At 37.9% G+C, this 13290-nt stretch overlaps 1 protein-coding gene across 1 annotated transcript; it reads left to right on the forward strand.

Annotated features, from left to right (window-relative positions):
- Positions 1-5393: 5393 nt before the first annotated feature.
- Positions 5394-9209, forward strand: LOC103832936 (zingipain-2). The gene is made up of 2 exons (XM_009109046.3): positions 5394-5893; positions 6074-9209. The coding sequence occupies exons 1-2, from the start codon at positions 5443-5445 to the stop codon at positions 6646-6648; spliced, it is 1026 nt and encodes a 341-aa protein (XP_009107294.1). The 5' UTR covers positions 5394-5442; the 3' UTR covers positions 6649-9209.
- The last annotated feature ends 4081 nt before the right edge of the window (positions 9210-13290 follow it).

The following is a 13290-nucleotide window of genomic DNA, read 5'->3' on the forward strand; positions in this document are numbered from 1 at the left end:
TCTTTAAATCTACATCTCCTAGCTCGTGGGAGCATGATCAAATAATTTTTATATGAGGATCCTAAGTTAGAATTGTAAAGGAATGGAGAGTAAATAGACCATAAGTTATCTTCGTGAAATATTGCCTAAACATAAACTTGACTTTTTATTTCTATCGGAAACTAAACAAGAGTTTGAATTTGTACAAGAATTTCAATCACACTTTGGTTATGATAGTTTTGTGACCGTGGACCCAAATGGAAGAAGTAGGGGTTTAGTGCTTTTTTACAACAACGATTATCAACTTAAGATCATCTATTCAAGTAATAGAATCATATATAGATATAGAGGCGGTGGCACTTGAGAAAACAGTTTATCTTGCATTTGTGTACGGAGAACTGGTACAAAAGTTAAGGGAACAGGTATGGGAGCGGCTGACTCGGTATGGGTTATCGAGAACAGAACTTTGGTTCATTATTGGAGAACTGAATGAGATTACCGGAAATCATGAAAAGGATAGTGTTCTTTAAGAAGCGTAAGTTCTTTCATCCCTTTCAACAATATGATTAAGAACAGCGGTTTGCTGGAGTTCCCGGCTCGGGGAAATAAAATGTCATGGCAGGGGAGAAGGGGAAAAGGAAAAGGGGCAGTGACGATCCGATGTCGGCTACATCGTGCTTTAGCAAACAAAGACTGGCACACACTTTTTCCTTGTTCTTACACAGAGTACTTAGGGATGGTCGCGTCTGGCCATTGGCCAGTGGTAGCTTTTATAGAGGATAAGGTCTATCGCAGGAGAGGGATTTTTAGGTTTGATAAACGTTGGATCGGACAAGATGGCCTTATGGAATTTATAGCCACAGGATGGATGGCTGGAACATAATGAAGGACAGACAAGTGATTTTGTTTCAAAAATAAGCAATTTGCACCATGAAATTACAGCTTAGCGAAAAAATAACCTACCATATGGAAAGGAAAAAATTCAAGATCTTCAAAAAGCGTTGGAAGAGGTCCAATCTGATAACAGTAGGCCGCAAGAGGAGATCTTTGAGGTTTCTAGGAAATTGCAGGATGCTTACAAGGATGAGGAAGAGTACTGTCATCAGAAAAGTTGAAACATGTGTGTTCATCCGGGGATCTAAATACTAAATTTTATCATGGCTTGTCAAAACAAAGACGTGTTTGGAATATGATTGTGGGCCTTCATGATGAAACTGGTAATTGGATAACAGAAAAAAAAAGGTGTGGAAAAAGTGGTTGTGGACTATTTCGAGGACTTATTTAGTACCACTTCTCCTTCAGATTTTGATAGTTTCCTGTTGAAAGTAGCTCCATCTATCACCCCACAGATGAATAAAGGGCTGCTGAGGGCAGAAACGGAGGAGAAAGTTCGCCAGACTTTGTTTATGATGCATCCGAAAAAAATTCCAGGACCGGATGGGATAACTGCTCTTTTCTTCCAACACTCATTGCATATTATTAAAATTGATTTGGTTGAGATGGTGAATAATTTTTTGATCACATGGTTTATGGATTCAAGGTTGAATATCACCAATATTTGTATGATTCTGAAGACAGAAAGGCCTACATGGATGACAGAGTTAAGGCCAATTAGTCTGTGTAATATAGGGTACAAGATTATTTTGAAGGTCTTATGTCAGCGTCTGAAATTTTTTCTTCCACGTCTAATATCGGAGACACAATCGGCATTTGTGCCAAAAAGATTGATATCGGATAATATTCTTATTGTACATGAAATGTTTCATGGATTGCAAACTAATAAGGCTTGCAAATGATAGTATATTGCAATAAAGACGGATATGATAAAAGAGTATGATAGGGTAGAGTGGAATTTCATTCAGGCTCTACTACTCAAAATGGGCTTTGATCCACACTGAGTTATATTAATTATGAAATGTATATCATCGGTTCAATATCATGTATTGTTAAATGGGCAGCGCGAGGTCATATAGTCTCTCACAGAGGTTTACGCCAGGGGGATCTTTTGTCTCCTTATTTATTTATCATGTGTACTGAAGCTTTGATTGCAAATATTAAGAAGGCTGCAAGAGGAAAATAATTAACGGGAATGAAGGTAGCTAGAGCTTGCCCGTCGATTTCTCATATGGTGTTTACAGATGATAGTATTTTTGTATGTAAGGCACAAAAGGAAGAATGTCACACCATTCTCAAGACTTTAAAGGAATATTTGGAGATCTCGGGTCAACTAATTAATTTTCAGAAATCTTTAAATCAGTTTGGACATAAATTTGAGGAGTCTACTAGACAAGAGTTGAGGGATATCCTAGGAATACTGAATTTATGAGGAATGGGATCCTATCTGGGTTTGCCTGAGAGTCTTAGAGGATCCAAAATACAGGTTTTTGGATTTGTTCAGGATTGTTTGAATAATATGATTAATAGCTGGACTTTTAAAATCAAATTTAAAGGAGGAAAAGAAGTGATCATTAAATCAGTGGTCACGACCTTACCTAATCATGTGATGTCTTTTTATCGGTTACCAAAGACAACAGTGAAGAAGTTGATGAGTGCGGTAGCACAATTTTGGTGGAGTCCAAGGGAAACACAAGGGGCATGCACTCGAATTCATGGGAAAAAGTATACACAAATAAAGACGAAGGAAGTCTGGGTTTTAAAGACATAACGGATTTTAATACGGCTATGCTTGGAAAACAACAATGGAGGCTGATAGAGAAGCCAAATACTCTTTTTGCTCGAGTCTTTAAAGGACGGTACTATAGAAATACCTCACCCCTAGGACTGATCCATTCATACTCTCCGTCGTATGGTTGGAGGAGTATTATATCTGCTAGATCTCTGGTTAGCAAAGGACTAATCAAAAGGGTAGGAACAGAGTCCTGTATTTCTGTATGGAGTGACCCATGGCTCCCAACCACTTGCCCGATACCAGCAAACAAAAATCAACATGACACTTATCCGTACCTCACAATGGATTTTTTCATTGATCTAATTTCACGAACTTGGAATTCGCAAGCAATTCAGGCTTTGGTGGACCTCCATGATGCTAGAATTATTGAAAGCATACCTCTGAGTAGAAACCAGACGGTGGATAGGGATGAATGGCACTTCAAAAATAATGGAAAATACTCGGTTAAATCAGGATATCAGTTAGAACGGGTCTACCCGGATAAGGCAAAATCACTAGAGTTCTATGGTCCCACAGTGGATATTTTAAAAGCGTTCTGGTGGAAGGTGAGATGCCCCCTGAAGATAAAAAAATTCTTACGGCAAATGGTATCCGAATGCATAGATGTTAAGAAGAATTTGCAAGCTAGAAGAATACGAGGAGATACATGATGTGCTAGATGTGGAGCTGACGAGTAATCAATAAATCATGTGTTTTTTGAGTGTCCTCCTGCGCATCAAGTATGGGCGTTGTCAAAAATACCGTCAAACCCATATTTTTTTCCTACTAGTTCTCTCTTCACAAATATGGACCATCTTTTCTGGAGGGTACTCCCAAAAATGGAAGATCATCACTATGCGTGGATACTATGTTATATTTGGAAAAGAAATAATAACAAGGTTTTTAGTAATTTGGATATCGACCCAAGAGACACACTTAATCTTGCGGAAACTGAAGCAAAACTTTGGGCTGAGGCCTAGGTGATAAACATTCAGCATGCATCACAACATGCTGAGGTTACGCATCGTCCGATGAGAGTAGGACGTTGGTGTTTTATAGATGGTTCCTGGAAAGATAAGGAGCCTTATTCAGGACAAAGTTAGTATAGTATTCTCGAGAGTTTCGAGGGTTTGATGGGAGAAAGGAATATTCGGGCAAGTCTCTCACCCCTCTATTCGGAGATGGAAGCGTTGATATGGGTAATGAAGTGTATGAAGAATTTACGTTAATTTCAGGTCACTTTTGTTACGGATTGTTCTTAATTGGTGAAGATGGTTTCAGAACCAGAACAATGGCCGGCGTTTGAGAGTTATCTTAAAGACATAAAGATGTTGAAGTCAAGCTTCCTCAGCCTAGAGATCATTCATATATCCCGAACGGTGAATCTAAAGGCAGATAGTGTAGCACTGATAATTCCAGAAAATAATCGTCTTTCGTCGTTCACATAGATGTAGAGCTACTAGTTTGGTTCGCAGAATATGTATGAGTTTGTTTTTATTGGTGACAAAAAAAATTACATTTAAATTTAAATCCTGGGCATAGCCCGGGCTAACCCTAGTGATATAAATATATTACTTACTACAAGTGTGGATGTAACTATAAACTATATGATTATATCTATTGTAAACATATAACGTTGGCATTAAAACTTATTTACGTCTATTATAGTTTTAGTAAACTATGGTATAGAAATTCAGTTTATAATATAAATAATAAATGGTCTCATATTTTTAATATAGATTAGATCTAATAACTAAAATTGTATATGATATTTTATATTCTTTATATAAATTATAAAAATTGAATATTAAAATGATATGTCATAAATGTAATTGATGTTGTGTATCAATATCATCAAAAATAGAGGAAATAATTAATGCCGGTTTTTTTGTCAACATAGATTTTTTTCTTGGGAAATTGCACCCTATATACATGAAAAAAAAACTTAAATACATTAACTAACCAAAATTCTCCCTTCTCTCCTACTTTCTCTTCCTATCTCTCTCTACTCTCTCTCCCAAAATCTAATTTTCATTTTTTTTTTGGGTTATTTGGCAAATAAGCCCTTCTTTCTTCTTCTTTTTTTGGCAACATGGACTTTTATTTTTGGTTAATATAGACTTTTTTTTTGGTCAACATAGATTTTTTTTTTCTTGGTCACATAGACTTCTCTTTTGGTCAACATAGATTTATTTCTAAATTATTTGGTCAACACAGATTTCTTTTTTTCTGTCTTTATTTGGAGTGAAATATGATTTCCTCTTAAGGTGGTGTATACTTATTTTATTTTTCATTATACCGCTGAAAATAAGAAAATATATAATATTATCCGGTTGATTTGTTTTCTCAAAACCCACCAGCAGACGCTAATTTATAAAATATAGCTTGGTTTTTCTATTTATTTGGAAGGAAAACAAAATTTTGATGAAGTATAATACATATAGTTATATACATTAATAGCAAAGAAAAAATAAGATGTTCTTATGAAGATCATGAAACAAGTAATGTAAACTATAACATCGTCGCCAACATCCATTTTCTTCACATATATTTAACAACTATATACATGCCCGGCCCAAAACATTTTTAGGCCATGTGCATACAAATAAATAATTTAGGGTCTAAAATCAAAACTCGAAAACCTTAAAATATAAAGAAAAATTACAACAAAAAAGGTAACATTCTGTGCAAAAAGCACAATCCACACATGTCCAAAGTCGGCACTGACTATATATAGAACTACTCTTCACCACACCACAACATAAACCTTATACACACTATACAACAAGTCCAAAATGGTGTCAGTATTGTCTGTGTTCGTGGCTCTAGCCATTATTTCCATTAATTTAAAGACCTGTCAAGCCACATATAATGTCACTTTGAATGAGAAATCCATTTCTGATTACTACCAGAAATGGATGATTCAGTTCTCTAAAGTTTACAAGGATAACTTCGAGAAAGAGATGAGGTACAAAGTGTTCAAGAAAAACTTGATATTTATCGAGAACTTCAATAATATGGGGAATCAAAGCTATAAACTTGGTGTCAACGAGTTTACCGATATGACCAAAGAAGAGTTTCTTGCCACCTACACCGGTCGTCTCCGGGGCATAAACGTTACTTCACTACCCAAAGTGGTTGATCAATCGATGTCATCTAGGAAATTGAACTTTAGTGAACTTTTTTATGTCAAAGACTGGAGAATCGAAGGAGCTGTAACGCCTGTCAAAAATCAAGGATCATGTGGTAAGCTTGCTTTGATTATTTATTATAGTCTTTATACTCCCTGATATTCCAAGTTATACCTCTATTATTTGTCAGTTTTAAAAATAATACATTCCGCATACAAAACTTAATCCCCAAGTTAGGGTTATCTGTTTAAGTAATTTTTTTCATCAAAATGAAGTAATCAATAACTATGTGCAGGAAGTTGTTGGGCGTTCTCATCTGTAGCAGCAGTGGAGGGTTTAACAAAAATTTCTGGCAATAACCTCGTATCACTGTCGGAACAACAACTTGTAGATTGCACAAATGGTTGTAACGCGGGAAGTACTGGTGAAGCTTTCGCCTACATTATAAAAAACGGGGGTATATCTTCAGATTCAGAATACCCATACCAAGGAAAATCAGGGCAGTGTCGTTCCGACGCCAGACCCGCCATAAGGATAAAAGGGTACGAAAATGTCCCAAGCAACAACGAGTATGCGTTGCTCGATTCTGTATTGAGACAGCCCATCTCGGTGGACATTGATTCGAGTACGGACAGTTTTATGCATTACAAAGAGGGAGTGTTCGATGTGCTGGACTGTGGGATCGACGTGAATCATGCAGTTGTGCTCGTTGGGTATGGGGTGACGGATGATGGGATCATGTACTGGTTGGCTAAAAACTCTTGGGGTGAGAATTGGGGTGAACAAGGTTACATGAGGATCCGTAGAATGGTGGAGTGGCCTGAAGGAATGTGTGGTTTGGCTCAGTATGCTAATTATCCGGTAGTTTGATGATTACTATTGAAGTGATCATACATTATTATCCTGGTTATGGATTGTTGACATGTGGTCTAAATCTACATCGTAACTTAAGCGTGACCTTTAAATATTATGCTTGTAATGCAAGACATCTTATGCTTGTTCTATATAATCATAATGTATTGCCTCGGTTCTGAATAAAATAATATCGTATTATTATCAATACAAATTCTGAAAAGAAATTCCAAGTTTTACATCTATTGATAATAATATGATATTATTTTAATGCTTTGTTTTCGGTCTTTTATGTCTTGTTTATAGCACATTCTTTTTTTGAATCTCTACAATTTGTAATCCTATAAATAAGGCCTAAGAACCACGAAATAAGAGAATTATTTTTTTCCCTCTTTATGAGTTTATCTCTTTGTTCATTGTAGAACACTTTTTGTTTCTTGGTGAGATTATCTCCGAGTAAGCATTCTCTATTTCGTTGGACTTGTGAGTCATATCAAGCAACGTTTAAAAACCTTTCTTTTGTTGGATTTGTGCATCATACAAGCAACAACTGAAGTTTGGTAGTATCAAAAGACTTTTTCGCCCCTCTTGTGTCACCATTCAATCCACCAGATCTCCCTTTTGGCGAGTTCATATCCCTTAGTCCGGCTGAGTGCTCATTCCCTGGGTCTAAATATCTAAGACCTGAAAGACCTGGATCCGATAAGACATGATTCAAATCCGCCCCATGCCTAGTCTAAGACATGAATAAGAAGTAACTTAATTTAAAACAAATATTTAATAAACCAAACTGCTCCTTGCTCTAACAACCCCCCAACCCCCCCCCCCCCCCCCCCCCTCCCTTAAGCTAAGCTTCATATAATGAATTTAGCTTACTTCCTACAGAGCAAACTCTAAGTCTGTTCTTCATGTCTTCAAACGCTTCTCGCTTCAATGGCTTCGTCAGGATGTATGCTGTTTGTTCCTGAGTTCCACATTGCTTCAGCTTAATAACTCTATTGTTGACCATCTCCCTTAAAAACTGAAAACGCAAATCAATGTGTTTGCACTTGCCATAAAACACAAGATTCCTTGAAAGTTGTATTACCGACGTGTTATCACATAGGATTGTTGTACTTGCTTCCACTTCATAACCCAGCTCCTTAAGAATGTGCCTGAACCAAAAAGCTTGGCATACACACGCAGAAGCTGCTACATACTCTGCCTCAGTGGTTGAAAGCGTCACTATTGGTTTCTTCTTAGACGACCATGCTACTGCTCCTCCATCCAATAAGAAAGCATACCAGAGGTGCTCTTTCGACCATCAACATCTCCAGCGAAGTCACTATCAGTGTAGACCAATACTTATCCAGGCTCTCCTCGCTTGTACCATATCCCAAAATCCATTGTCCCTTTCAGATACCTTAACACCCTCTTAGCAGTCTGAAGGTGTAACTCTGTTGTTTTGCCATGAATCTACTCATCAAGCTCACAACAAACTGCAGATCATGCCTTGTTGTGGTTATATAAATGAGACTCCCAATGACTTGTTTATAGATAGTCTCATCTATATGTTCTCCTCCTTCATCCAGATCCAGCTTTTGTTTCGAAGTACAATAGGGTTACAGACGCCATTGCAGTCTTCCATCTTGAAACGCCTTAGTATCTCCAAAGCATACTTGGACTGAGAAACATGTATACGATCTGATAACTGCGTAACCTCTATCCCCAAGAAGAATCTCATCTTGCCTAAGTCTGTCATGTCGAGCTCACTCTTCATCGTCATCTTGAACTCCTCCATCATTTAGTAATCACTTCCTGTATAGATTAGATCATCAACATAGACGCTTACGCTCATTCTCTCCGGGTTGGAAAAGATTCGTCATCGAATCTTAACCATGGTCTTCGATTAATTTTCTTCCAAACAAAGAAACCTTCAAACCATACAAAATATTTTTGACTTGTGTAAAGCCTCTTCATTTGCCAAAAAAATATTCCAGTTCGAGACATATTAAATATCCTCGTTCCCTTCTTGCAATTTACGGCAAAATTGGATGATTCTTCGAAGACGTCTTCATCATTGTACAGTAGCAACATAGCATGGTCACATATGTTGATCTTTCCATGTATGCCTGATTTTGCCACATAAGCTTGATCGTCTAAAAATATCTCGCCATCTTCATCTTAAATCTGACTTTCATCATCAAAAACATCAAAAATTGGATCTCCAACAATTTCTTTGTAGAAAATTAATTCATTTTCCACAAACAAATTCTCCATGATTCCAGAATTGAGTTTTGATTAAGAAACCAAAACACCAGCTCTGATACCAATTGATGTTGTGGAAGCTACGATACCATAAAGATCTTATTTAGTCTAAGAATACCTAAGATCAATGTTTTCTTGAATTCGTTGAGATCTTTATAGATCTACCGAAAACAAAGAATGAAGAGAGAACTCTCAATTTTATTAACCAAATCATAAACTGAATAAAAGCTTAAGCCTAGATATCTATATATAAGAAAACCTTAAAACTCTAAAATAATAAGGATAATTATCTAAATAACTGATAAACTAAATAATAAATATTTGAAAATATCCCAAATATTTTTCTACATCACTACTTGATGCAGCGTATAAGACCTTCTTTTTCTTATGTCGGCTTTGGTTTTTATTATGTTAAGGTTTTATTTATATTTTTGATAACTGTTAAGTTTCATTGCGATAAAAGAAATATGATTTAGGATAAGGGAGGACATTAGATTGGAATCCTCTTAGACTTAGGTATTTTCCTCTAGTATAAATATGTACCCTCTTGATTCGTAAAAGGAACGTTTATTATTCTTATTATTAATCTAAAGATCTTTATGTTTTTGACCTTGCAATCGGCTAGAATATTGGTATTCTCAACGATTCAAGAAGACTTTGATCATAGGAATTTTCAGACTAAATTGGCTCATCGTGTTTATCGTAATGCGAGCTACATCAATCATCGATCGGACTCATGATGTAAATTTTCCCACTGCTTGAAATAGGACTGATCGGCCCACAAATGTCTGAGTGAACCAGCTCTAGTACCTCTTTAGCCCTCAATTTGCTCCTCTTTGGGATCACATTTCTTGATTGTTTGCCAACCATACAATCAATGCACGTGAAGTTTGGCGCATCGAATGTAGGCAGACCTCGCACCATACTCTTGTTCATCAGTGTCTTCAAACCTCGGTGACTGAGATGACCATATCTCTCAGGGCCGTTCCCTCTTATATGATGTCCTGCTTCGAGTTACATGTCAGTTTATACAAAAGAATTCAGTCGGTGCTGACAATATTCTGGTGGGATAACTCATAAGATAAGAAAACACTATGTTGGATCTCATGGGACAAGTTAACTAAGCATAGAGAAGAAGGAGGGCTAGATCTGCGAGACATACAAATCTTCCACCAGGCACTACTAGCTAAACAAGCATGGTGCATTCTCAAAAATATAGGGAGACTAGTTGCTCGAGTTTTATTAGGGAAGTATTGTCATAGCAAAGCTTTCCTAGACGTTAAACTACCAGCAGCCAGCTCGCATGGATGGCGAGGAATTCTACACGGTCGCGCCATCCTAATCACACATCTACGTAAAGCTATAGGCAATGGGAATAACACAAAAGTATGGAAGAACTCATGGATCTCAATGAATGAAAACATTAAGCCTCATGGCCCTTTTCCAGAGACTTACATAGACCTAAAAGTGGCGGACTTATTGACCTCAGCCCTACAATGGAATGCAAAACAAGTAGAAGAAGTATTACCTCATCTAGCATCACAGATTCTATGCCTCAGAACAAGTGTTCTAGGTGCAGGGGACATCTACATTTGGCAACCAGTCAAGTCAGGGATCTATACCACGAGATCAGGTTACAACTCAGTTGTTAGGAACAAATAGGCCTTACCTATTCCAGCTACATCTGAATTCAACTGGTTAGAGGATGTATGGTCTCGGAAATTCTCTCCAAAAATGTGAGTATTCCTCTAGTCAAACATCCAAGAAGCTATACCACTATGAGACCATCTACAAAAAAAAAGACTCCAGTCAGGTATTTCTTGCCTTTTTTTTGTCAAGAACCTGAAACCAAGATGTATACCTTCTCGAGTGTCCTACGACGAAGAAGGTCAGGCATTTGATCTCTGTCCATAAAGTAGTTCACATAGCTACATAGGATTTCAAAAAAGCAATGTGCAAGTTTCAGGTGTTAACTGTCTACCACTAACATGAGTGTTTCACAATGTACTCCCCTGGGTGTGCTGGACTATCTGGCTTGCACGAAACTCGTAAATCTTTGAAGATCGCATCTGCACACCTGAAGAAACTGCATCATGAAGCCTCACATTAGCAACAGAGTGGAATGGAGCACAAATACTGGGAGCCCAAAAAGGCCGAAGCTTACCGGTAGGGCTGGGTTCGCGGGTCAACCCGCCCCGCATGACCTGCCAACCCGCGGATCGACTCTATTTTTTTAACTCAAAATTCCGACCTACATAACCCGCAAAAGAAAAATCGTAAACCCGCACCCGCCCGCTAAGATTGCGGATAACCCACGGGGCCCATGGATAATATTAAACTTAATAAATAATTATTTTTATTATAAATTAATTACTTACTTTTTATGATAAAAATTATACATTTATAATTGAAATTATATAATTTTCATTAATTTATATATTTTTTAAAATATTTTTATTTTTATTTTTATTTATTTTAAACAAATTTAGAAAAAAATAATATTTTTTTTTATTTTGCAGGTCGGCGAGTACCCGTGACTCAAATTTGGTTGACCCGCACCCGCCCCGCTAAAAATCGACAACCCGCACCCGCATGCTGAAATTTGTAAATCAATCGATCTGCACCCGTCCCGCAGCGGGTCAAACGGGGCGGGACCCGCGGGTAATGATCCAAATTCCCAGCTCTACTTACCAGCTCCCTTGAAGGGTATGAACCAATCAGTGTACCCATCGGCAGTAACTGTATGCAAGACCGATGCGGCTTGGAGCAAGCTGTCGATGCAAGCAGGGCTTGCATGGACTTTCTCAAACCTGAATTCAATCCCTCCAATCACCAAATCGAACACTCAATCTTTTGACAGCTCACCTTTTATGGCAGAAGCTCTTGCGATGCGTCTAGCCCTCATCAAGGGAGTGATTCTTGGGATTTCTACACTCAAGGTGTTCTCCGCCAATCAAATGCTCATGGGAGTAATCTCCAAATACTTGCAGGTTAAAGAAATTCATGGAATCGTAGCGGACATCCATCAAACTCCTATGCTTTCGTCTCTATCTCTTTTTCTCATATTTCACTCGAAAAAAAAACAAAGAAACTGATGTATTGGAAAACCTCTCTCTTAGATCTATTTTTGAATTGAACTCATATTTGTGGAGATGCAAGTGGAGTTTTTAGATGTTAATTAGTCTTCCGTGACTAACTCGGCAAAGAAGTCACTGATGTTGGATTCATTAGTCGTTACCACATAAGGCATGCAGAGTGGTGGGTTACCATGTGGATGCAAGATATGCTGAGATGGAGAAGGATAAACTGAGGGTTTATGTCTTGACGTAGTCGTTGAAGTAGTTGATGAGGCAGTGTGTCAGATAGTGAATCATGAGGCATGCAGAGTGGTAGAGACGATGTGGATGCAAGATGCTGAGCTGACGTGGGATAAACTTGAGGAGCAAGTTTATACTGTGGAGAAAAGACAAGAGATAAACTTGGGGAGCAAGTTTATGCCTTGAGGAATAAGTGCATTTCAAGAAAAAAAAAGTGTACTTATTGATATGGAAGTTGTCCATATCCATGTTCCTTGGAGGCTAGGGTTTCAGGAATGTGGAGATCACTATAAAAGAGTTATGGAGTCGTGTGTATTCCATAAGATATTGGCTATTATTATAGAGGAAGAATGAAAATCCCTTAGGGGTGTTCTTGGGTCGTGCTGAAGCAGATGTTAAAGTACTGACGACAGGGAGACAAGTTTGGGTAGATTAGGAATCTTTCAGTAGCAGCTATTAGGTTGTTGTGTAAAGATGATAAGCAAGTCTTGTAATAGATTTTTAGGTGATTTCTAATAAAGCATAGTTGGTTGCTTGTATCTATTTTGTCTCTTAATTTAACTTTTGCATTACTCAATTGTGGTGTCATCTTTGCACTAACAATTAGTATCAGAGCGGGTCACCTAAGTTACTGGTGTGATCCTGAAGGTGAAGATGTACACGATTTTTCTATGCAGAAGACAATCATGTGGAAGGATGGCCGGTATGTTCATTGGAATGTACGCATGAAGCTGTTGGTTTGAGGAATCAATGAGGCTGCGTGGATAGCTGTGAAGACTGGGTGGGAGGAGCCTACAATATTTACAGCATAAGGGAAGAAGCCCAAGCCTAAGGAGCCAAGACAAGGAGTGGTTCGAAAGGTAGTTCAAGAAGTAGTTCGGCGGATGCGTCAGAGCCTGATGTAGTACGCATTGTGTCTGTGATGTTTGTATTGACATCTAAGCATTTGTTTTAGCTTAGTATGCAATCAAGCAGGGGGACGAGTGGTGATGTTCTGGTCCAAGGAGTGCACATCTCGTGGGGGAGAAGAGCATGGTGATGGACATCCTGAAGTAGTTGGTGCTTTTCTCATGGGCGAGAAAAATATATCTATTGT

This window comes from Brassica rapa, chromosome A08 (assembly GCF_000309985.2).
Source record: "Brassica rapa cultivar Chiifu-401-42 chromosome A08, CAAS_Brap_v3.01, whole genome shotgun sequence".
NCBI lineage: Eukaryota > Viridiplantae > Streptophyta > Magnoliopsida > Brassicales > Brassicaceae > Brassica > Brassica rapa.